Raw genomic sequence first — 26,274 nt, 5'->3', positions numbered from 1 at the left:
AAAGGGTGGAAAAACCCGGTTTCTGCGAGAACGGGACACCCGTCTCTGACGGGGTTTACAGGCTGCGGACTTCTCCAAAACACCAAAGCCAAACCTCCTCAAGTCCTTCTTTTATTTCTCACCGAACTGACCTAGCAACCTGCCCCGACCAGTGGAATTAGGCTCTGGATATGGCCCAAAAATCACAACCCTGGACTAAATTCCCCATCCCCTTTGGAAGAACCTACTGGTACCAAGGAACCACCAGCCAGCCTCCCCTGGCACCCTTCCCCCAGCATCAAAACACAGGCAACGGCAGTGATTGCTCCGGCGAGCCCCAACTCTGACTAAGACATGATTCATCCTCCTCTTTTTTCTTTTTCTTTTTTTTTCCTTCCCCCCCCCCTAAAGGAAACTTGGAAGAAAAGGACAAGTCACGTTCATGCCTACGTTCAGTGCAACACGGACTGTCTCCTTCGGAGGTGGCATGGAGGGGACAGGGTGCAGCGTGCGTGACGCCCGGTGGGATCCGAGTCGTGCGGTCCAACCCCGCACCCGGCAACACTTTGCACGGTTAAAATTTGGAGGCGGTGGCTGGGAGCTGTGCATACATCACCATATAGATGCAGCCATACGTGTGCTTGGTTAACGGTGAGGCAGCTTGACCCGCAGCAATTTCCAGCACGGCCTCGGTTTACCAGCCTGGGACATGGGCACAAATAGTTCTCCCTACCCTGGGAGGGAGGTTGCAAAAGTCAGGCAGCAGCTGCCCAAATTCTTGTTAGTGCGTTAACGACACACTCTTGCAACAGAGAAAATTATTCCTCTGGGCTGACCGAGGGGTATTTATACACTTATTTGAAAAAAAACCAAAACCAAAACCTGCCAGACTTTGCACTTCCTAAAAAATCAGTGGGATTCTGGAGAAGCCAAGAAAATTGTCTACAATGTATTAGGGGAATTGGGGGCTTTCAAAAAGGTCAGGGAGGAAACCAAGTGGTTACCCCCTCCTCTCGCCCGCTGGATGCTGAGCTGGTTTCGCTGTTGATGGCACTTTCTTTGGAGGGACTTGAAGTTTGCAAAAGCTGCTGAGGGTCAGGCTCACGGTGGGGAGGGTTTGGCAAAGGCTGATAAAATACGTTTGGGTTTGGAGAGGCAGCTGGAGTTCACCGTTCTTTGTGTCTGCACGTTTCAATCGCCTCCTTCCCCCTCGCCCCTGGCAGGTATTTCAGTTACAAGAATAAATAAACGAGGAGCAAAGTGCAAACTGGGCCGATATCATCGGGATGTCACTGCTCCCTCTTCTCATCTCACCCTCTCCCTCATCACCCTGCTGCCCCGGGGACCCTGACGAGCTCCCGCATCAGCCCCTGTAACACATCGGGGTGTTTCTGCCATGGAAAACAGCTTTTTCTCACCTCTCCTTTGAAGGAGATGGGTTTTCCTTCCTCATTTCTTGCCTTTCACCCTGCCTTGCCCTCACAATCACAGGCTCCCTTTCCTCCTCAATGGCATCAACCCCGCTGCTGGCCAAAGAGGAACAGAAATCGGGGAAAAATGGTTTCTTCACGATATTATTTCAAGGCAGGGTTTCCTGCAGTGATGACGGGATGCTGCTCAGCACGGGACTCGCAGTCCCCTACCCTGAAATCAGAGGAGAGCTCCTGGTTGACACCTCTCCGGTCTGAAACTGGGAGGGCTGAACCCTTTCCCGGGGTGCAGGATCAGGGCAAGGCAGGGAACATTGCATTTTTGGGGCTGCCCCTGAGCCATCCCTCCCTTCAACCCACCGGCGCAAACAGACGTTCCCCTGGCCGGGGACAAGCCGTCCGGGTTTTGAGACTATTGCACGCTGTAACTGGACGTGATGTGCTCATGCAACGTCTTCCTTCCCCGCTCGTAAGAAATTCAGCCAGTTGCTAACAACAGCCAAGCACTGAAATACCAGCAGAGCAAGCACTCGGGGCTGCATGCCTTTGGGTACAGCTTTTCTTAAAAATAGCTGCAAGCAAAGAAGGGGAAAATTCCAAGGGGTTCAGTCTCCGACGCTGAGAAACAAGTGCTGAGCCTGAGCGGGGTAAATCCCTGCAGAAGCACTAGGCATTGCTCATCCCTGCTGTATCAGCCCCAGTCGAACACCGTGGCGAGAGCTGATCTTGCCTTTCCTGGCAGCCACGGGGCAGGAAAAGCCACGAAGGGGTTGCAGAAATGCACAGGACCGCTGTTCCCACACTCAAGCAAGAAGCAGCAAAAATCAGCTGTTCTGCACATGACCTCGCTTGCAACGATGGGTACTGCCCAGGCAGTAAAAAAAAAAAATCATTCCACTGTCCCCTGGCAAAAAAGGGGCTCCCTATAGTTTTCTTTAAGTGCTTTTTCAGCTGCATTCAACTGATTCAAGCTTGAGGACCTGCTTGCTTTTGCTCAGCGCTCTGCTCTGAGCTCCCTTGCGTGCTGTCGTCGTCGCGCTCGGTGCAATGCAGAAACTATTTTCCAGGGACAGTAAATTCCGCCTGAAGTCAACCCTCTGTAGTGTTACGCCATCAGCCTTGCTAAAAGCAATTTTATTTTTTTTTTAAATCCCTTTTCATTTAGGAGCCCTTCAAGCAGGAGGATGAGGGTTCAAACCTAGTTTCTTTTCAGCTGCCAGATTTGTGCCCTAACTAGAGGCGTTTGGTTATAATCAGGCGAGTTAAAGGTAGATGGGAAAGGAAATGGGGACGTTGCAAACACATTGCCTGGCTGTGATGAATATGGGCAAGAAGGAAGGATGAGAGCCTGCATCTAATCTCGATTCCCCAAATTAGAAGCAAAATCACTCAAGGATCCCTCCATCGTCCTCAAGGAGAGGTGGGTGCCCCCGACTGTGCTCAGGTCTTGGAGAGTCCCTGGGAAGACCCAGTAAAGCTCAAGGCCAGAGATGGGGGGGACGTAAGATGGGTGTCCGGTAGCCAGGACTGATGACCCCAAAGGAGCCTCCCAGGCCGATGTTCTTATTTAAAATCCCAGAAAAGGTGTTTCATCTGTACTTTTCGAGAATTACATTCTGTAATTGTTGAAAAAATAAATTTAGAAATAACGTTCTGAACCTGCAACATCCATTGGAGCAGGGAGGTTTCTCAACGCTGGCAGGTCTGCTCAGCAACGGGTCCAGGAGGATTGAGCAACGTCCTGTGAAAGTTCCTGACCTTACAAGACTGGTGCAAAACAAAACTCACCCCATAAACAGGCTAAATCATAAAAGATAATTGACTCCATAGGTTGCAGAGACAAATAGGGGTTTTTAAAAGTGGTTAGAGGGTAATTAGATGGCAAAACGTTGGGGATATTCCAGTCTTGGGAATCTGATACCGGTTCTCCTTGAAATGAAATCTGGCTGCAAAATTTCACTCATGGTCCCAACAGAAAGAGTCAAAGGGTATGGATCAGTCAGAGAGCCAAATTTCAGGTTTTGGCGCTGGCTGTGACTCCAAGAAGCCAACATTCACATTAGCCTGACACTGGGTTGTGCCTCCTACTCCCAGGTACTTTTAGTTACACCAAAGGAACACCTCCCCATTTGCCCTGTGATTTTTAGGGTGTGAAATTCCCCACTGGCATTGATTTAGGGTGTAAATCCACAAGATGTCAAACTTGACTTTAGGTTACCTCGTCCGTAAGCAAGATGCCACAACCACCTGCGACAAGGCACCGATCCAGCACAAAAATCCTGCTGGTTTGAAAGAAAAGCGTGTTTACAGGTTTACTCTGTCCCAGCTGCCAGATCAGATATTACCCGTCCTGCTGCTGCCAGCATAAACCTGGCATATGTTACCACAGATAAATCAGCAGAAATACAGCCATGGGCTCACACCTGAGCTAGACCTAATTTGTGCTGCAAAGCGATACAGCAAGTTGGAGATCCAGTGGGAAGGAGCTAAAATCCCAACCCTCCTCTGAGCCCAGATTGCTATAGGAACCATTTCCATGGAGGTGCCCAATGCTTGAAGTTGGTTGTGTTCATGAAGAGCTTAATTCCCGGTCCAGTGGTGCATTTGGGATGCGGGTCTCCGGGTCTCCTGCCTGCAGGGCCTCAGTGATGGATATGAAACCCCCGACGGATGAGTCTCTTCAACCCATTTAAGGTGGAAGATGGTCACCCTCCGGAAATCACAGCCTGTCATTATCCCATGGACTTTGCTATTGAACTGTTTCCTAACATCTTATTAACACCCACCTTTCATTAAGAGCCTGGATCGTTATCGCATCATTGCAGGTTATTAAATCAAACAACGGCAAAGGCTGTGGCCTTTCATTCTGGGGCTGACTCACCTTATGATGTAAGAAGCCCAGGCCAGTGACAACCTCAGCATTGCCATGGTGACCAAGAGGCTTCTAAAGAGTTGTAGGCAATGATGTCATGAGGCCGGACACCCTGGAGATGCCGGGGAATCTCTTCAAAGAAATGCAAGAAGCTACAATACAAAGCTCTCGGGAAGAAAACCGTGGTGGTTTGTATTCCTGCTGATCAAGGAGGAGGCGGCAGCATGCACCGGAGTAACCGTAGCCTAGGAAAAAGGATATTTTTTTATCCCTGCTGTCAACCCCCGCTAATATCAGTTTGGCTCCTGATACAGAGGCTTTTGATCAAGGGGTGATAAAACGCCGTCCTAGGAGGCAGCATCCCAGGAGGATCTGCACTGCCTGGGAGGCTCAGATGGAAACGTTCCCTCGGGGATGCTAAGCAGGGAAGAGATGTTGCAGCCCCACACGGCTCCTGCTGTGTCCGCCTCCATCCACGGCAAAGCTGTGGGTAGTATTTGGGCAGGATTTATGTCATTTTGGGTGTCCACAAGGAACGGGTCACCTCTGACCACTTCTACCGTCCATGGAGGGAAACGGGCAGTCCCAGAGCAATTCACATGCCCTGCTGTGGATATTGATTGTAAACCAGGATGAGAAGTGTCCTGGAGGTGTTTGTAGCCTGTGAGCACGGAGGAAGACCTCAGCGCTATCTAGGTCCAAAGCCATCCGACGCACACCTCGGTGCGCTCCAGCACGAGGTGACCCAAAACACAATTCCTTGTTCAATCCAGAATCCCATGTAGGGAGGAAGAGTAATACTTTGATGAGGAGATGCATTTCGAAACCGCGTACGTGCAGAGGATCTTTCCACCCACACCCTTGTGAGCACGTCTGCCATATCGACAACCTGCTTGTCCCTGCTTCCTCGCAGGGCTGGGATGATACAGGCAATGGCAGGTGATGGTTGCCCAACAGTGTCCTACGCACCTCAACTCTGGCCACGAAGAACCACTTTTCGGACCAACACCGCTCCTCGGGTTGAGCTGTTCCCTGGATCGGCCTCCCTAAGGGTTCCCCTCTCCATTCAACTGATGGAAACCACAAGGCATCAAGAGGTGAGGTCTAAATGTCCCACTTCTCCAGGCTGTTGCCATGTGCTTTTAAACCTGAGACCTGCGGGGACTGCTTTTAGGAGGTTTGTGAAAGACAACCAAGAGAGAAAGCGTATGGTCAATAGGTTGAAATTCAGAACAGTAAGGTCCACAACTACACTGAAAAACGCCCCAGGACCAACCAATTGAAAAGCCATTACGAGATGGCAAAGATTTCTGAATTCTCTGCACCAGGAACAAAAATGATCAAGAGATGAAAGACTGATTGAGGCTCTGCCCTTCACACAGCAGCTATCTCAAGGAGGCTTTTTTTTTTTTCAGCTGCAGGAGTCAGTCTGAGTTTCCATATCTTTCGCTGGAGCTCTCTACAGTCAAAGCCTCCCCCAGGTAACCTTTCAGATCTCCGATTTCCTAACAGCTCTCCTAACCAATTTTTGGAGCCAAATCACTGGAATCAGATCACACAGATTGCTGGAATGCAGAAGTTAAATAACCAGATTTCCTTATCAGGGTTTTCTTAAATTTTTTCTGCTTATAGGGCAAAGATTTTAATTTATCTAATTCCTATCAGATGTTTTTAATTTGTGCATTTTGTTTAATCATTTCCATGCCATGGAGACCTGACTGGGGAAGAAAAAAGAAGGCTAAAATTGTCCAAAAAAATCGACAGAATTTGTTTCTTCTTTCCCCGATATTTTCCAATCAGACATGAAAAATATTAACGGGAAATTTCTCTGGAATTTTGGGGCAAGCTGAAACAATATGGGGAGCTGGCTGCCAACATATTTTCTCAAATGCATTTAAATTTTCCAACCTGCAATGACAAGCTGTTAACAGCTCCTTGGATTAAAAAAAAAAGAAAATTCAGCTGAATGTTTAGATTTCTGCCCTGGAGTTTAAAACAGAGTAGCAAACCGGCACTTGGGTACCTGGCAGTTTGGTAGGGATCACGAGGGAAGATGCTGTGCTTCATAGCACTAGGGAGTGTCCCAGTTTCCTTCCAAAACAACTGCTGTTACTTGAGCTGAAAGCCAGAGCCATGAGGGGATGGCACAGGTGGAAGCACACGTTGGCCGTTGACCACGACTTGTCCCCACCGAATACGATGGAGAAGGGGGAAAAAACCACTTTCATTGCATCTGCTTCGGTTTTTCATGGCAAGACCTCTCATCAGGGAATCACAGCACAAACTCTGTGCCCCATATAGGGTTCAATTTTTCCTTCTCACTCCTTGAAAACCAAACAAATGACTCCAGGAGACATGGGCTCACCCCACACGTTCATCCCCACCGTGCCCACGTGCTCCTCTGCACCGCGCCGGTGGGTCCGTGCTTCTCCGCTTGCACCTCCCCGGGCTGACGCCTGCGGCCACGGCAAGCTCCGAGCGAGGGTTTCACATTTCCCAGCCCGGCTGTTTACCCGGCACTCAAGCTGAATTAAAACAACTGCTAGAGAGCGGCCTGAGTCAACAAGAGATCTGACGGCCACCCGACTCCCGGGCAGGCTCTCCTGCCAACTTCCCAATGAAAAAGAGAGCCAAGCTCAGGCTCAAGGCACGACCTTCCTTCGCTTCATGTTGTGCATTTATCACCCGGGCTTGGATAGTCCCGGGCACCTAAATGATGGGCACCTCGTCCCCACCGGTGGGTGAAGGCACCTGTGGTGCCTCGTGGATCAGACGGACGGGTCGGGTCTCCCGACCTGTGCCTTGAGCCAACGGGAGCTACGGTCTGTATCCACTGGGGTGCCGAGACCCACGGAGGTTTTTGTGGGCAAAGCCCAGAGCATTTCCCAAACCTGCCAGCTATGCAAAAGCAAGGTCTTTCTGCAGCTGTGGCTATTGAGGATCTCACCAGCATGGGTGTGGGGTGAAGGCAAGGGTGGCCAGAGGGTCACGGTAGCTGCAGTCCCCCATATCTGAGCACGGACGCGTTGCGTGTCCCCTCCCTGTCCTGCCTTAAACACAGGTGCTCATTCCAGAGCTGACCAGGTAAATAGCCCTGGAAAACCCATCTCACGCAGGGTCCCAATCCAGCCCTCCACGCCTGGACAAGCACAGCTCCCTTGGACACGTGCAGGAGCACACGCAGCCGCCTCGATCCCTGGCAGCCTGTGCCGCTGCTGCCTTCAGATACTACTCAAAAATCTGGTCCTTTTGCATTCAGACGGAGTCAGTCATCGATGAAACGGGGTGACTAAGACTCGGTGCTGGCACATGCCAGCCTCATCCCACGTTGCCTTGTCTTGTCTTGTTTGCAGCCGGGCCGTTAGCCATCAAGGCCACCAAACCCCACCGCTGCAAGCACAGCATGGCAGAACATCCAAACCCAAGCCAGAAAAGGCAGCCATAGGGTTTCTGAAATTTGGACTGGTAAAGCCATACCCAAAAAAGACCTCTTGCCACCCTCATGTCCTCAACCGAGAAATTGCCCAAATTGCTGCCGTTACAACAGCCATAAACCATTTAATGGTTTATTAAATTGCTCTCGTATTTACGGCACCATTTTGTTTGGCTTGAGTTAGTTTCTGAGCAGCTCAGCTGCACTCAAAAATTACAAAAAGAAAAAAAGGAGAGGGGAAGCATGGCAGCAACTGGAGGTGATTTCATGTTTAAGAGAACCGAAGGCTTTGCTGACTGTGTTCCCCCATGTACATGCTCTTCACAGCTGGTAGGAGGTGGAAATCCATTCCCTGCCTTTGGCAAATCAACCTTGGAGAAATAAATAAACACAAAAATCACTGCTGGCAGGTACCTCTTCTGTCTCGACTTGTCCTGCTCAGGTCGGCTCAACAACATGGAGATTTCGGCGACAAAGCCACTTCCAAGTCCCTCTTCCCACCCCAAAGCCCATCCTCAGCTGTGAACAGGATCCAGCCCTCCAGCTGGGAAACGGACCCAGGCTGGGAAAAAAAACCAACCAGCTTTTTCTTTATTGTTTTAATTTTTTTTGCAAAGGGAGTGTTGTTTTGCAAGCACGGATCCATCCCTGGAGCACTGGTGTTGGCACAAAGCGGGGCAGCATCCCGCGGTGCTGGGGGTGGAGGGGCTTCGCTGGGCTGCCCAAGCCCAAATCACAGCCTCAGCTGTGTCCTACTGTTCCTGTTAGAAATCCCTTGTTAATAAGGAGGATTTCTAAGAAAATCAGTGAGTGGGAGAAAAAAAACAAGTCAAAACCTCAAATTTCTGCACCAGGCATGCTAGAGGCTCCTATTAGCATCAAGGTGGGATGCTTGCCTGGATCATACTTGGGATGAAGGGACAAGTTTCCTCCAAATAAATTTATATCGGTGACTTTATTTATATCGGAGCCTTTGCTCTCCACTTGGGCAGGATAACCCAGCAGTGCCTGTTTGCATTTTTAGGGGCAGAATAATTCAATCTCCTTGGGCCAGGGACTTAGTCCCTGCCTTCAAGCCCACGAACCAGACACGTGCAGCACAACCCATCCTCCTGCTTATCCTCCAGTGGAAGCAGCTGGAGCACCCCAGCTCCGGAGAGACCGAAACTGGGAAGTCACATCCCCCCTTTGGGCTTGTGGCCAGATCTGGGTGCAGGACAGCAGGATGCCCAATTTTTCTCCCAGTACCACCGGGAGAAAAACACCTCCCATCCCAGTAGCGTTAGCCCTGTTGTTTACCAGGCTCAGCTCTTCTCCAGGTTTCCTGGAAATACCAGCAAAGCCCGGCAGCCCCTCGGCACCGGCGATAACTGCTCATGCCCCTTTCGCGTGTCTCCGGAGGAGGTTCCAGCTGCTGGGAGGGACGGTGGCGGTGCTGGGCGACGGCAAGGTCAGGAAAACAGAGCCCAGCAGCTTTTCCTCCCTCTGTGCATGCGAACGGAGCGTGGACAGCCCGTGCGGCTTCCCGGGGCCGGCACATGCTCCGGCATCCCTCTCGTCCCTCTCGGGCGGCCGAGCGTGCGTTCCCGCCGGCAGACGCGTGCCAGTGGGTCGCGCACGGCCAAAAAAACCCGATAACGTAAATCCGTAAACAAGCTCCCCTCGCTGCCCTGCAAAAGGCTCTCCCCGCGTCAGGTTGGACAAACAAACATCGGAGCTGAGTGCCGAGGCGTCAGGGAGGGGAATAAATCAGGTTGTCTGAAGGGTTGCAGCCATTTAACACCAGCCCTGCCGCGTCCCTGCCCAAATGCCGGCTGCCGAGGGCTGCCAGCCCCACCGGGAGAGCCCGAAGCGGAGCTGGGGCTGCAAGGGAACACAGCAGCACCTCCTTTTCCCAGCAGATTTGTCACCAACCCTTCCCCAGCCTGGAAGCAGCATCGTTTCTCCCCAAGCCATTTCAAAGAGAGATATTTGTCCGTCTCAGACTCCCCACCCCATCCTCAGATAAGCTATTTCAGGGCTGAGCAAAGCTTTCCCCAATTTCCAAGCCAAATCCCTCCCCGTGGGGTTTTAACGCCCTGCTCCTACCCACATGGGATGATTTCAAAGCTCCGCATTGCACTACGGTAAGGTCCGGACCAGCGATGCGCACCAAAACGTACCAACATGGGGGGACACAGCAGGACGCTCAGGCATGGTCAGGTTTGATGCAGAGTGCTGGATCTGCAGATAAGAGCAGCTAAAGCCACAGTCACAGCAGCTTCCAGCATATTGCTGCACCCTCCTGTGCCTCAGTTTCCCCTGCTTCAAGTGATAAAGCTGGAAATCCTCCAACGAGGACTGAAGGACTGGGGAGAGGAGGAATAAAAATAATCTCGGCAGCCAACTATGGACAAACAGTGTGATGACCCCAAAGAAAAAATAATAATAATGAAAAACCAAAAGGAAAGCCCAATTCTAGGCTGTTTTAGCAGGAGGGTGCTATAGAAAATGCGGGAGGTTGGGTTTTCTGGCCCGGATGGTGCTGGTTTCTCAGCACCAGGGAAGGGCACATCTCACCCTGGGCCCCATGCTTTTGGGAAGAGGTTTAATCTGGGACGGGGCAAGGTGGGCAACAACCAAGGAGATGTTTCCAGAACGGGGTATATGGGAGAGCACAAAATGAGAGCGGTTTTGTGCTCCAGAAGGGAGAAACCTGGGGTGGAAAATGTGGGAACAGCTTTCAGTCTGAAAACAGGTGTTATAAGGAGAATGATAACTGTCCTCGATAGCAAGGAAAGTTTAAGGTAGATATAGGAAAAGTTGCCTAGGTATTAGGGAAAGCCTAATAATTCTTGGGAGGACAAGGAATCCCGCAGGGGAAAACACAAGGGAAATTTGAAACTACTTGTGTAGGTTTGATCTTGACTCCCAACCAGGGCCTGTCCCCCATGCCCTTTTTTTGTCAGCCTTAAAACGCGGTTACGCAGTAGAAAAAAAAAAGCGGGGTGCCCCGGAGAGGCGTGCGTGCCTGCGTGTGCGTGTGTGCGCGCACGCACCAGGCAAACAGGGATCACGCCTCGCCGGCTGCTGGTTTTGAAATCCTCCCACGTCGCTCCATGAAAAACCCGTGGTCACCTGATTTAAAGCCTTTGGAGTCATTTTATGCCGAGGTGAATTTCTCCATCGTTGAGGGTGTGTTCGGGAAGGGTTCGGCACGCCAGCCGCCCTGCCAGCACGAGCTCTTGATGGCAAAGGGAACGTCAGAGTTGGTGGGATGCGAGGTGGGGAAGCGGCCCGGGGGGTGTCGGTGGTGTGATCTGAGCGCTGGGGTGAAGCCCAAGCCCACGCTGAGCTCCCTGCAGAGGGGTCGGACCCTTCTCCACGGTCCGAGCCCAGCCTAGCCCAGCCAGCTGGGTTTTTCCTACGTAACGCGACCGCCAAGCCCCGTCTTCAGACGGCGAAGTGGATAAAAAGCACCGGGGTCACGCCATTGCCTGTTCACCGTGTAAATACAGCATAGGAGAGACCTTCTCCATCCACGCAAGAGTAAGGCAAGACACCAAGGGGAAGGTTTTCCAGCGTCCCAAGTTGCTTGGTGGGTTGCTGGCCCTGGGAAGGCAGGTTACAGGCGTATCTGCCCACTCCCAAGTTAGGAGATGAGGAGATGCTATCAGCAACTGCATCTTGACGTGGTTTCAATTCCCAGACTCGGGAAGTCTGAGAGGCTGTAACAACCCATCTCTTACCACCGTCTGGTTTCTGTGGAGCGATTGGGGTGCAGAGTGGGTCCCCAAAACCCCCCCTGGACCTTACAGCTCTCCCACAGGGAGCTGCACACCCTTTACAAGCCTCCTACCCCGGTCAAATTTGGGTGGTGGTCCCACCTCTGGCTGGTGGCAGCGAAGGGCATCCCACCTCCCCACCACAGCCTGGCACGTCCTCCCCTGCATCAACACCACAAGACGTGGTGGGCTTTGCTGCTTGGCTGTGCACAACCCCACGAGCACCAGCGAGAACACGACCGCTAGGCACGGTGGCTCCTTAAACCCATTAAAAACTCCCCATGAGTGATCGTAAACGGTAAAGAAAGTGTAATGTCAAAGAGGCAGTGGAAAGGTCATGCTCACCACGTGCTTTCTTGGAGCTGCAGGGAGCAGGGACGTGTCGGGGCGGGTGTGATGGGGGGACAGACACCTGCTCCTTTGGGTCATTTACTCGTGTTTCGTTCAAGAGGCCAGCAAGGTGAAAGGGGATGAAACGAAGCCAAAAGCCAGAAGGAAAATACCCTGGCAAGAAACACCGGCTAGGGGGCAAAGCAGGACACGAGGGGGTTTCCAGCCTTCCAGGAAAGGTGTTCATTGAAGACAAGGCGATGGTTTGACTCAGGCACGAGCTGGTGAGTCAGGAGAGCCCGGGCCAGCTCTGCCGCACGTTTCCTCCCTGCCCTTCGAGCAGACGGCTGCGAGCGGACGCCCACATCATCATCGTCACTGGGACAGCCCCCACGGGGAGCTGCAGCGGGCAGGACCCCCCCCCAGGCAGCTCCCGACTCCCCATTTGGCTTCTCCGCATCAGATGCATTGCTCACCAGCGCTCGTAAATCCTCCCCGGTGCCGTTGATGGGAAGCGCTGGATAAAATGTTTTCCTGGGCTGCCAGGAAAGCACGACATCAAGGAGCGACGGGTGACGTGACCAGCAAACGCAGCAGCATGTGGATTCGCAGGGCATTGCCAGCAAGCCAGAAAGCATCCCAAAGTGACAAAATTATCCCTTTTAATACCAAAAAGCTGCAGAAAGGTAAATCTCCGCCCTTAGTTGTAATCGCTCTGCAAAAGCAGATAGTTTCCCATCAGAGGGTGTTATAATCTGACTATCTGCACGAGTTGTGATATAAAGGAAGCGCTTGATAGAGAAGGGGACTTGCAGCAGAAATAATAACACCGGGATGTGGCACTGTCCTGCCCTTTCCCTTCAGGCTCATGTGCAAAAGGCACCTCTGCTCCTGCTAACAGGAGCCTCCTTGATCACAGCAAGCAGAAATGAGACCAGAAGACGTCATAACCTCTACTAACAGAAAGCAAAAAGGCTTAATAAAGAGCAGTATTGTTATAGCAGCCGGGCTGTCTACCCACTCCCCCCACCACGCGTCTGGAAATTGCAGTGCTTGGTAGCAGAAATCACCTCTGCAACGTCATCCCCACCGGAGCATTTCTCCTGCCAAAACAACTCCTGTTATCAGTTTCCCCACTGTATAATAACTTCTGCTACCTTTGGATAGGAGCTGCTCACAGGAGATCGCTCTGATGGTCACCGGGAGAAAGGAGCCAGGGGAGGGTGGACATCAGCAGGGCTTTGTGCAGGTCTAGCAGGTGCTTTTTTCCCCCCCTCTGTCGTGGGACGCTGCAAACCTCCGTGCAGACAAGCACCCCGTGGTGGCTGGGATGCGGTGCACGAGGGACATGCGACACAACATATCTGCAGTGGGGTCAGTAGATGTGACACACGGTGAGATCTCTGCAGGGCAGCTCCGTGCCCTGCAAGCATCCCGAGGGCTGGATTTGGGGGTTGATGTTACAAAGTCTCCAAGATCTCCAAACAACTTGGCTGATGGTGAGCGAATCAGTCCTTACGGCGGTAGGTGTGATGTGGGGAGGAAGGACCCTGGGAAAATTAGGGATGGTTTCTCAGATCTGCTGCTCCCCTCTGCGTGGTGGGGGCTCAGCTCCCCCAGCCCCTCGCTAGCCCTGAGGCTGTATTCATCTCAACTGCGTGCAGCCACCTTGGAGCCAAGCGTCTGGCTCTCCTTGCGGTCAGTGGCAATGGGACGGTTGCCACGGGGGCCGCTGAGCCCATCCATCAGCAAACCAGGCTCCTGGGGGTCCTGGACGCCTGGCTTACGCTGTGCACCTCACTCCAGAGGGCTAAGGAAGGTGAGAGCCATCTCACCCCATAAGACATATGCAAGGACACCCACCAGATTGTTTTCAACCTGGGAAGAGATGTTTAATCCAACTCATGTGTGCAGCGACCATGAGGCACAGCTTGCTTTCCCACTGCCAGCCCCGCAGGTGAAGGACAGAGTTCAGGTTTCAGCCACAGACCCCTCAGAAGCTCCCCGACCCCCGTGCTTGCGCTTTTTCCAGCATCCCTCCTTCTTCCCTTGCCTCTGCAAGCTCTGGCTGCTCCTCCAGATGCTGCGCAGGATCCCAACACTGGTCCACCATGCCCATGGCTCTTCCGATCTCCACCTTGCTATGAGTTCTTGTTTATCCTGCAAAGACAGCGTGCTCGGCACAGTCGTGCAAGCTGCCTCTGCTTGGGGTTGTACCGGTGTTGCACAACCGCAGCCGATGTCCATGTCAGCAGAGCCCCTTTGCAGGAGCACGGTGTCCACCATCGCCTCTCCAAACCACAACCCGCATCCCTCCAGGCGCACCTCTGCCACCAGCGTGATCCTCCTTGCCCGTCCCAGAGAAGACCATCAACAGACAAAATCAACACCAACCGCTCCAGAATCTGCCCCCTCACCAAGGACAAAAGTCCTCTTTCTTGCCCGATTCGAGCCACGCATCACCACGCAGGATCCTTTGCTCGCACCAGTCCCACAGTAACGCGCCCTGATGACCGGTCATCCAAACAGCACCCAGCGGGTCCCCTGTCCAACAGCTCAAAGCCAACCTACCCATAAATAATACACTCATGGTGTCACGCATTTTCTTTTCAGCTGGGAAGCACCTTGCACCACGCATCTGTCGCGCCCTTGCCAACTTGCTAATGGCTGTACCCGTACCCTGGGGAGCCAGTCACTCCCAGCATCACGCGTTCAATCTCCGCTCGCTGGCTTTCAGTCTTATCTCCAGCTCCTTCCCAGCCAGCGATACCGCCAGGATTTCATTTGTCCTTTAAATAAATGACAAACGTCCTGCTCTCTGGCAATATCCTGGCTGCTTATTACCTGCACGCTCCCAGGCTTCCTCGTGTCAGCCGCAGTAATTAAATCATATTTTTCAGGCGGGGCGAAGGGCATTTTAGGTGAAAGCTCCCAACACCTCCTGCCAGTAAAGCTGTAGCCACGGATGCTGCTTTGCCAGGGTAACAGCATCTCTTGGGAATCAGGACTTTTTCCAGCGTTCCCAGCTGATGCGGTGATGCTGTAAGAAATTAATTCCTGCCATAAGCTCATTCCTTCTAGCTGTCCTCAAACATCTCTGCTAGAAATACCTTTCTTTAACATCTGAAACTGCCAAATGCCTTGAGGTCGGCTAAATGGCAACTGTTGTACAGACACGAAGCGGGGATCCTGGGGCAATGCCACTGGCTACGATGCCCAGAGAGAAAGGAGGCAGAACAGAGCCAAGGCAATGAGGATTTAGCGCAGACTTGTCGGGCAGACCAGGGAAAGTGATGCCGAAGCTGCAAGCGGCGAGAAGCCGGCAGAGCTAGGGTGGAGTTTGCATTTTTTTACTCCCCAGGATACTCCATTTCCACACGCAGGGGTGTGCAAAGACGGCTCAGGGCCTCCAAAATGCACGTCACAAAGTCTCCCTGTGCCTCAAGCTACCTGGGGTTTGCAAAGCAGCAGGCTTTAGGCAGAGCCTTCTCTTCACACCCCACATCTGGGTGGCGGTGAGCAAGCCCTGGGGTGGGTCGCTGCTCCCAAAAGGCTCCCAAAGGAAAGGCACAGCCTCCTCACTGAGCTGGCTGGAGTCCTCCTTTTCCTCTGGGAGCATCGGGCAGGCATCCTGACTCTAAATCAGACTGAGGCCACCACCTTCAGCAAGGATTTTTAATGCACCAAGTTGAACTACAGGGAAAATACCTTCATGCCCAACTCTCCTGCAAACTAAGGATATGCACAGCTCACCCTGTGCGGCTTTTGAAGGGCAGCCAGAAGACCGTGCTCTCCACAACCCTCCCACCTGGTGGTTTATAGATGTGTCCATGGGAAGCCCAGGCAGCCCAGCTGCAGCCACCGAGCAGTGCTCCAGGCACGGCTGGTGACGTGGGGTCCCACCAACCCAACGGGATGCTCTCAGCGGGGGTCACGTCTACACAGACTGCAGCCAGGCTGTACAGAGAACCTCTACAAGCATTGCCATGGCCAAACTCGCACAGGTCTCTTCTAGTCTAAGCGAGTCTTACAGCCTCCATCTGCAAGAAGAAGGGGTCCTTGGGGGGGTCTCCAGCACGAGCTGAGCATGCACGTGCACAAGCGACAGACGAAACCCCTCCACGCTGGCCTCTGTGCCATGTTGGACCTTCACATGGTGGAACTGCAAGTTGACGCAAGGAGCTGCTGGCAGCTGCTCTGGCATTTCAAGGTTGACCTCTAGAGGAAGTTTGCAGAGGAGGTATGGCTGCGAGGGTGACGCGATGGTTGCAGAACCGAATTCCCCATAGCGGGGTCCAAAGGACTTGCAGATTAGCTCTGCCCCAGGTATCTAGCGGGGATGGCAAGCAAGGCATGGTGCCCTGACAAATAGGTCCTCCCCAATTCAGGTGTGCTGGGCAAGACCGCATGGAAGTGCATCCTCATGACTGCAAACCCACCACGTGTCCCCAAGCGCTGGAGACCTGCCCATCGTTCTTATCACTGGGATCCCTGCTGAGGCTGCAGCGGGGCCACTCGAGCTGCCCTCCAACATGGGAATTTCCCCCCAAGCTCTCCGTGCCCACCCCCAAGCGCTCAGCGCTTTTAAAGCCTGACACGCTCCGCTTTCCTCCAACCGCCCACCCCCCCAGCATCTCTTCTTCTGCTTTAAACAAATCCGTTTATCGCCTAAAATTAAATCAAGACCTGAAGTCTGCTGTGCTGTCGAGATGCGAGGGTGTGAACCACATCGCGTTTCATTGAGCCTTAAAAGGCAACATAAATCTCTGTGCCTGACATCACAGGCTCCGTGAACATCACTGCGGGCAAACTGCCGCACACCCAAAACATCCTCCCCAGAGCAAGGAGACGTGAGAAAACCAAATCCAACCTTCTCTCCCAAATATTCATTCCCTCCCTGCTGCCCTTTCATGCCATGCCAGGCTCAGCGTGTAACATCGCCGCCGCGGTACCCTCTGCCCCTGCCCCAGCACAGCCAGCCCTCGGCGCGGCACTGGGCTGCCCACCGGTCCAGAGGCACCGAACCACTTCGGCAAAGCACCTGGGTTAGAGGCTGAGCAGCATCTTCTCCCCCGTGCCCTTGCGCATCCCGACTTAACCCTGCCTCCCCTGGCTTTTGTGTCTCTTGGAGAAGAGTTTTTCCCCTCTGTTTCTCCTCCCAATAGAGTTGCTAGGACAAGGGGCCACCACGAGCATCCTGCTGTGTGCCCCCCCCAACGCCCGCACTATGATACCCCGCCGGGATGAGGAGGAGGTGACACCAAGGGTCTCTGCTTCACAGCAGGCCAGGGAGGATGGAAAACTCCTCCATCCACCTCTGGGGAAGCACAGGAGCACCTTTCGGGGCTTTAGGTCTCCTAGCTGGGTCCTTCTTGGCCCACGCTTCCAAGCCAGGGGATGGCAAGGGGGGGATTTCTGCCAGCTGCTGGGATGGAGCTTTTGGGAAAAGAGATGGTTTGGGGGGCAGATTGGAGAGCACCACGTCGTGAAAGAGGGCTGCCCAGGTGGGATACCCCTCTCAAATCCCATTTACCCCCCCCCCGTCTCTCCTCCCAGGCTCCCAACGGCACAACTCCTCCGGCTGAGCATCACCCAAGGACCACCACAAATGCACGCGGGTTGCCCGTTCTCAGCCCGCATCGCCCAAAACATCCCCCAGCAGCATCCCCCTGCCCAGAAACGTCCTCCTTCCTTCTCGTCCTCAGCCTTCGCACCACCCAGAGCAGCTTAATTCCCCCAGAGCAGGGAGACACGAAAAACCCCACAACCAAGGGAAGGCGGAGGGGAAACAGTTACCCTTTACAGGCTACATTTCTTACCCCCCCCCCCCCCCCCCCCCATCCCAGCATCGTGTCCCCCATCCGCCCCCAAAACCCCGCGGTGCGGCAAAACCGGGCACAGCCCGCTGTTCCCATCTCCCACCCACTGCCAAGAAGCATCCCACGGGACACGGACCCCAACCCCAACCCTGGTCCCTTACGTGTCCCCCCCCGTGGCCGGGGGGAGCATCCCGGGGTGCTGTATATGTGTGTCCCCCCCCCCCAGTCCAGCCCCTACCTTTGCGGAACGGCATGGGGGTGGGCTGGAGGCAGGGCTGTGCTCGGACTCCTGGGTGCCTTGCTCTTAAATATATATATATATTTCTTCTTTATTTTTATTTTCTTCCTTCCTCCTCCTCCTTCTTTTAAAAGGAAACGGACATATTTGGGCAAAGCCCGGCAGAACCCAGCGTCATCTGGAGGCAGGCACTGCAGAAAGGAGGAAGTTCTTGCAATTTCGGAGCTTTTAACCCTTCGTTTTCGGGAGGCAGCAGGGCTGGCAGAGAGGTGACAAGGAGCTGATAGCCTTAGAAAGGAATGGGAGGTAGTGGGAACTGTTTTTTTCGTTTGCTTTGTGGTGGGTTTTTTTTCCTGGTAGGACCAGTACAGAATTGAGTGTAATGGATGTGGGTGGGATAATGGGGGTTTGGCCTCCTGCATCACCTCTGCCAATCTTCTGAGCTCAGCAGAGCATCGATCCCATCTTCTTTGTGGTGGAACAAGGCTCAGCTGGGAAAACTCAACTGCTTCCAACACCAGGGAGGCAGAAACTCAGATCTGGCAACCCGCGTGCATTTGTGGTGGTCCTTGGGTGATGCTCAGCCGGAGGAGTTGTGCCGTTGGGAGCCTGGGAGGAGAGACCGGGGAGGTAAATGGCATTTGAGAGGGGTATCCCACCTGGGCAATCGGAGGTTCAGATCCTGCCGTGCTAACCCCCATGCTGAGGGTGTGCAAATCCCCTTCTCCTGGGATCACAGCAGGGACAGCTGGCGCGGGGCTGGCGTGAGCCGCGAGCCGAGCCTAGACTTTTGGAGCACGATCAGGTCCATGTGGCTTAATCTCTACCATTCAACCTGCAGCTCAAGTTGCAGCTGGACGTGAAGGTGGAGCATTATCACCTGGGAGAGCTGTTTATTTTTACTGTGGTTCCTTTGCTGCCCTCCCTGGAGGTAGAAAGAAGCATCGGCTAGGAGCTAATTCTTAAGCTACCCAGGACTGGACCCTGTCCTTCCATCTTGGTGGTTAACAGTGATACCATGAGCTCTCTGCTGTGTCTTTGCTCCCTGCAGAACTGTTCCTCCTTCCTGGAATCACCAAGACCTTCCTCAAAGCATCCCTGTGCCGGTGGCTGTGGTGGTACAAAGCCTCCCTGCCCATCTACTGCAGGCTCCAGCCCCATCCAGACCACCGTGATGCTGAAGGTGAACACTCTTCATCCGCTCCAGTGCAGGGTCTGCCAGATTTCGCTTAACCCCTCTCTGGAGAAACCCGTTTAAGCCAGTGGGTGAGGAGGACTCCATAAAAGTGCTCCCCGGGCTCTGTTGTGAGAGCTGTAATTCCAGCAGGGGTGGCAGGGACATCAATGTCTTACATGGCATTGCTGCCTCTGCCCTGCTCTGGGAGCGATGGCTGCTGCATGGGGAGATGTCCCTGAGCCTCAGCACTGTGTGAGGGACAAAAGCATAGAAGATTTGGTGGCATGGGCTGCTGGGCTTCCTTCCAGCAACTGGAACCAGTTACAGCAGCTGGTTTCTTTCCTGCCCCCAAAGAACACGGCGGGACAGTCTGGGGCTGGGTCTCTGCCCAGGCAAATTGAGCAGGCAACCATTTTCTCGGGGAAAAATCATCCAAAAATGGAATTTCCCGGGACATTTAGCAACCCTAAAGGGCCACAGGCAGGGAAAATTCAAGGCAGCTGGGCTAGACAGCCACGTGCCGCTGCCAGACATAGCCCAGCAGGTAAAGAAAAGCCCTTTTTCGCTCCACGTGGCCCAACACCCACGTGCAAGAGAAGGACACCCCAGCCATGCCCCAGGCCAGGGCGGCATGACAGCAACCTGCCTTTCACCGCGTTTTCCAGCAGCAGCCAGCGCTTTCTGGAGGCAGTTCAGCAAGCCCTGATGCTACTCCACAGCCCGTGAAGCCCCTCTTGCGTCCTTCAGGCTCCTTCCACCCCTTGCTGGAAGCTGCTGAGCCCCACTCCGCGCACAGGCTCTTGAACCCGTCCCAGTACAGCTCACGGCTCAGCAATGGGGAACAACTAAAGGGAGAGGGAGGGGAGCCCGGCGCTGCCCCGGCTTGCTCGGGGAACCCAAGCGAGCAGAGCTGCGCTCAAGCGCCAGCATCTATCCATGAGGGTCCCTGTGCAGGATCTGGCCCTGGGCAGGCACCTCCTGGGAGGGTTGGCAGCTTGACCTAATGCTGCGTCTCCAAGCATCCTGGATCCGCAGGGCATCGTGGGGGACATGCTGTTATCTTGCTGGTAAAAGTTTTTTCCCCCCAGTTCCCTGTCTACCACCCAGGAGCTCGGCTGAGCCACCCCCGGCAGGAACAAGAGCTCGACTCTAACCCGGTGCTGTACTCTGGGAAGATTCCTTGAAGTGATGAGCTTCTGAATCTCTATAAAACACAAATCCATATTTTTACAGGTTTATTGGCTGGGATAAATAGGGATCAGCAGTTCATCTCTGGAAGAATATTTCCAGCACATGATTCCAGGTCATGGCAAAAGAAACAACATGATATACTCAGGGTTAGACTCAATAATGAAATTGGGTGTCGTGTCCATCAAAATCCATGTTTGGATGCTTACGTCCAAATTTGTTGTCCATAACATCCTGCTCCGTGCCTGCATAGCTTGGAAGATGCCTAACTCCTCGGCTGGTTTTTTTTCTGCAACATTGATCTTTCCTGGACACTGTCAGTTCAGCTCCAAAAACTTCCCAGTAGGAGCACCTCACAGCATCGTAGGTGCGTTCAGGTCCTGTATTAGAGGCTGGTGGTTAAGTTTCCCATTCAGGCGCTTCCACCACCTGGTCAGGGAGGCAGAGAGGCTTTGCCACCCCCTTGGATGAAATGGTGAAAAGGCTTAAATAATCCCTGGGCGAGCACTCAGCCTCGAGGCAGCCGACTGGATGGAGGGCTGCTCCTGATGCTCCAGGAGCGTTTTGGGATTTAAGAGGTGCCTGTTCAGCAGCGAAACACCTACTTCTCTGCATTCCATGGGCAAAACCAAGGCCATTCACCCAGGACCCAGCTGCTCTTCAGAGGAAGAGGCTTACAAGCTACATCCTCCCTTGAATCTGGTCCCCAGGAAATCATCTTAAAGTGAATAAAGCGTCTCGTTGATAATTGGGATTTGCTCCAGTCGCTCTGTGCATTGGCCTAGAAAGATCTCAGATGGGACCATCCTTGGTCTCCACACATCTGCTTTCTGTTTTCCCCATGGGCAATTTCTAGAAAGCAGCTTCCAAGCTCCAGCCAAGGCCATCGTAGGAGTTGGAGCACCTCATTGCCTCATTCCCTATATTAGATACTATTGTTTTTCGCCCACAGAAAGCACCTTGGGCATCTAAGTGGTGCCAGGTAGTTTAAATAAACAGGGGAGCCTTCACACATAGTCTGGGGATTTCTGGTGCACTAGGATCTTCACCCCCTTACTCACTGTTCAACAGCATTTCTGTCTGGGATCTAAAAAGAACAACATTAAAAAAAAAAAAAAAAAAAAAAAAAGAAAACGGCTGAGAAGCAAGCTGGTCCCAAAACCAGGTTTAGATTTTAGATTAAACTAAATAAAATACGGTCCAGGATGGTGAAATGAGGACATCTCTCCTCTTGACAGAGTACAAACACCAGGCTGCACGGTCAGAGAGGGTGGCGGGTGGCTCAGCATCACTTGAGGTTTTCGGAACAGGTTGGGCAAATACGCTGGGAACAGTCTTAGCCAGCACTGATCCTGCCCCGGGGCTGAGGGATGGTCCATATGGCTTCTCGAGATCTTCCCAAGTTCTGGTTTCCACGAGACAGGCACTCGGAGCAGCGATGTTTGCCAGCACCTTTCCCAGCCGTGTCCTGTAGGAAGCTGTCTCCGAAGCAAACAAAAGCATAATTTAATGACCGTTAATATTTTAGGGAGGTTGTTTAGTTAAAACTGACCCAGCCAAGAGCCCTTTTACCTTTCTCCCAGGTTTAAAACCCACATTTGACCAAGATGCTGTGACTGCAGCCCTCAGCTTCATCCTTAACTCCAGAAAAACCCTTTTTGGCCAAGATGGAGATTTAACTTCCCTTCCCCACCTTGCACCGAATCAATAGGTGTGCAGAACCGGGCTTTGTATCAAAGGGCACAGGAGCTGAGCTAAGCTACTCGGCTTTTCTGCACGTATCTAAGGGAAGCAGAGACATCTTTACCTATACAGGGAGGAACGGAGCTTCGTATCGGTGATTGCCCAGCCAGGAAATCAGTATTGAACTGACCTCCCTTTCCAGTTAGTGGTACGGTACGATAATGGGTGGTAGCAATCTGTGAGACAGGGATGTCGGTGCTTTTCTTGAGCTGGAGCCATGCAGTCATTTCAGAGAATCAGTCACGGGGATCTCCTTCACTACCAGGGTTGTATTCTACAAGCAAGTAATGCAAACAGCTTGTTTAAAATATTTATAACCTTTTGAATGGCTTGCGTGGCACAAACCCAAGAAAGACAAGGGTGCTTGTAATTGCTAGCGCCGAGTATGTCGTGGGCCATGCTTACATGATCGATCTGGCTCGCATAATCCTATTTTGTCCTTTTATAAGACGTTCGAGTGCTCAGGCAGACTTTTATCCTCACCCCCTGGGTTACACGTTGCTTGAAGGTGCTGCTTTCCCAGGCAGCATCAGGCCCCTTATCCCACTGCTCAGCCGTTTTCTTGCTGAGCTGCTGCTCTGACACCTAAGCCAGTCTCTCAAGGTTGCACTTCAGTGACCAGTCACTGACCATCAGCACGTTGTTTATAGCCCCGAGGCTTCTGTTTTCAGCCCGTGCCCACGTTTTCAAGGCCTTTTTGCTAATCCTCCCACGCTCCAGCAGCCACAGAGACCTGGTACCCAGCTCCCTTTCACACAGCGAGCTCTCCCCACGTCTTGATCGCCAGCCGGACGCTTCAGCCTTGCAAATTTAACAGAAGGGAAAGTTGCAGAGAGGCTTGTGACCTCTCGCTAGCAATGGCAATGCCGTTTCTGCTGGGAGAGCGGGCAGCACAACCAGGTCATCAGGGCTTAAGATGCAGCAGGGACTGGGAACGATGAGCTTTTGGAAACTTTCCAGCCAAACCCCATGTGCGCTGCAACCTGACCTAGACAGATTACTTTTTGCTAACCTCTGGTATTAGAGCTGGCATCTTCATATCACAAAGATTAGGTGCTCTATAAAGGTGTTGAGACAAGATTGGATTAGAGAGATACAGGTCAAACACTTCGGAGCAGGTACTCTCAGTCCCTTGCACAGCTCTGGATCCTTGGTCTCCCGTTTTGCTTTTGGGTTTTGGAGAGAAAGGTCCCAGTAGGGAACTGGACAGCATTTCCCAGGAGTGATCTACATGCAGTAATTATCGCAGCAGCACCACCCGCTGTCAGATGTCACATACCTTGATGGCTTTTCTGCAGCTGCCGGCTCAAGCAGGTTTTTAAATGTGATTTTGCTCTTCCCATGCAGGAAGCTCAGTCTCCCCTCTCCACTGATTTCCGTGGCTTTGAACTGCTACCACACACCCACCTGGCACTGAAAAGAAACCGTCACATTTGGAGAAACATCTCCATCCTTCTTCTGATGCATCCAGAGTGACAAATAATCAATTCTATTTCACACAGTCCAGGCTTGGTGAGGCAAATCCTTGCTGTGCAGTTAAGCCCCCCCCCCCCCCCCCCTTTTTTTCCCCCTTAAATCAGAAAAAAAAAGTATGTATTGATTTTATGATGTCCACATCATTATTTTTTAATATAAAAACTGATAGCAGCCTCAAGATCCCAGGCTTTTATGTTCCCCAAGCTTTGCCTGCAGAAACGCTGCAGGAAAAACAAAGACCGTTAGGCTTTGCCCATAAATAAAGCAACCTGCTGGATAGAAATAAAACTAAGAAAAACACTTTGAAATTATCAGGTAGAAAGCAAAGTGAGGAAAGGGGGACGAAGTACATGAATAGCACTGTGATACGTAGCCACATTTTCAGGACAAGTGCCTCATCACCTAAAGGCATGAATTCTCCAAAGCAGCCAATCATTACCACATCGTACTGCAGTTACTGGTACAGAAAGTGCTTGTAAGCAGCATAGTAAGTTCTCCACGATCACAAGCAGCTCTTGCTTTATTGGGAAAAGGAACAGGGTTATAGTCCTGTACCAGGTCAGGAACACACTATCAATGCCAGATGCATCTGTAAGCGGCCCTCAGCTGTATGGATGCTCTTGCTCTTTCCCAATTTTTAGAGAATTTTCATTTATTTCTAAGATTCTGGAGCAGCTATCTTGGAAACTGTTTTCATGAAGGACAAGAAAATCATCAGTAGTAGTCAGCATGGATTCAGCAAGGGGAAGTCATGCTTGACCAACTTGATAGCCTTCTACAATGAAATGACTGGCCTGGTAGACAACGGGAAAGCAGCGTATATTGTCTACCTGGACTTCAGTACGGCTTTCAAACATTGTCTCCCATAGGATCCTTCTCATAAAGAAGCTGTTGAAGTATGGGCTGGATGAGCAGACACTGAGGTAGATTTGAAAACTGGCTGAATGGCCAGTCCCAGAGGGTGGTGATCAGTGGCACAAAGTCTAGTTGGAGGCCAGTAACTAGTGGTGTACTCCAGGGGTCTATACTGGGTCCAGTCCTGCTTAACATCTTTGTTAATGATCTCGACGATGACGCAGAGTGTACCCTCAGCAAGTTTGCAGATGACACCAACCTGGCAGGAGTGGCTGATACTCCAGAGGGTCGTGCTGCCACCCGCAGGGACCTTGACAGGCTGGAGAAACAGGCTGGCAGGAACATCATGAAACTCCACAAGAAGCACCAAGTCCTGCACCTTAGGAGGAACAACCCCAGGGATGAACATGGGATGAAATTTAATTTAACATGGGATGAATCTGAGTCTTGCTCAGGGCCTCCTGCACTAAGTGCTGTAAGGACAGAAAGTACTCCCTCATTAAACTTCTGCTTGCGGAGCAGGAAAGATTTAAGAGGTTTAAGAACCTCTTGGAAGCCTTCCGTAATTTTCCTTCTATCTTTATAAAAACTACGTGGTGTTACAATGCACATTTTCTCCTGCACAGAAGGGTAAAATACCCTGACACACTCAGACAAACCTACCACAGGAGCTTCAGTTCAGGTAAGCACCTCAAAAGGCAAGCGCTTACGCAGACTCCAGCACACAAATTACATCTCCTGCTCAGCTGAATTCGCTTCCGAATCCAAAGTTCAAGGCTAAGAGCGCTTACCATTTTCTGTTGTTAAAATAAAAAGCAACTCCACAAGGAATATGGGTTTTGGTTGCATAGTTGCAAGTATAGGGCAATAGGGCATAATCCCAACTCTCCAATCAACCTTCTGCATGACCTTGGGCAAGACGCTTTTGTACCTGCCTCCCTCCCTCTTCGTATGGCTGTTCGGACAGCAAGTTCTTCGGGGCAACAGCTCTCACCTTTCACATAGTATTGGCAAAGCAAGCTTAGATTTTGACAATAGTAATGTTACAAATGTTCCCTGTGAGCTCCATCTCATCAGATTTCTTTAGTGTGACACCGAGCAGGCAAGTGATAGACTGATCACTGAAATTCAACACAGGTTAAGAGCAGAACAGTGCACATAAGAAAATACAATCATAATTATGTACATAACGATGGGCTCTGAAATAGCTGTTACCACTTAGGAATGAAACGTTGAGGTTGTAACTACAAAAGCATCAAGTCAATACTTCCCCACTGTTAAAATAGCAGCCAGGGTTACAAATTAGGAAGAAAACAAGGCAGCAAATGGTTATGCCACTATGCAAATCCTTGTTCTTAAGACTTCAGGGTTGATAATGGACTCGGGACACCTGGTTCAGCTCTGGGCTAACACGTCCTACACGTCCCTCTCAGCTTGCTGCTACCTTCAGGACACTGCCAAATCTCTCTTAAGTAGGCATCTAATCTAGATTCCCAGAAGTAACGAACAGTTCATACTTAGACCGAGAGGAGATTCAGTTATTCAGCCCATTAGAGAATCAGAGTATTTACAGGGGTACTTAAAACATGGAATTAAAGCTTAACTTGAGGAAAACAGGCCTGAAAAATACCAAATGCTTCATCTGAAGCAGTAAAACCAATACCATACTGCCAATAAGGCAAATGTATCTTAACAGGCCACCATCCTCTTAATTTTCTGCAAAATCATAACCTTTTAAGGCACCACACAGAAACAAAAATATTGCTTCAGACCAGTTGCAAGTACATACCTTACAGAAAAAGGGGGGTGCACAATTTCAAGTATGCAAAGACAAACAAGTAAAACTTTGTAGCTGCAACAAAGAACTCCAAATTAAGTGCCGCTGAGCCTTTTGAGAAGATGCTGATTAATCATGGAGGGGAAAAAAAAGGACGCGTAAGCAGAAAGAGCTGGAGGTGTGAAATAAAAAG

The 26,274-nt window shown here is 51.9% G+C and overlaps 1 protein-coding gene and 1 long non-coding RNA gene across 2 annotated transcripts in view; both read right to left on the bottom strand.

The window, feature by feature from the left end:
• The window catches only part of PFKFB3 (6-phosphofructo-2-kinase/fructose-2,6-biphosphatase 3), a 43,795-nt gene extending 25,779 nt beyond the window's left edge, over positions 1-18,016 (bottom strand). Inside the window, exon 1 of the mRNA XM_030014603.2 lies at positions 17,866-18,016. Within this exon, the coding sequence (XP_029870463.1) occupies positions 17,866-17,881 (16 nt within the window). The 5' untranslated portion in view covers positions 17,882-18,016. The remainder of the gene's footprint in view (positions 1-17,865) is intronic.
• Positions 18,017-20,260: 2,244 nt separating this feature from the next.
• LOC121233284 lies at positions 20,261-23,831 on the bottom strand. Its single transcript, XR_005932320.1, has 2 exons — positions 23,253-23,831; positions 20,261-22,247 (listed from the first exon to the last, which is right to left on the bottom strand). It is a non-coding gene; the product is annotated as an uncharacterized LOC121233284 (long non-coding RNA).
• Between the last annotated feature and the right edge of the window lie 2,443 nt (positions 23,832-26,274).

The sequence above is a fragment of the Aquila chrysaetos genome, chromosome 5, assembly GCF_900496995.4.
Source record: "Aquila chrysaetos chrysaetos chromosome 5, bAquChr1.4, whole genome shotgun sequence".
NCBI lineage: Eukaryota > Metazoa > Chordata > Aves > Accipitriformes > Accipitridae > Aquila > Aquila chrysaetos.
Note: the sequence above shows the minus strand (reverse complement) of the source record. Positions and strands in the feature narration are given on the sequence as shown.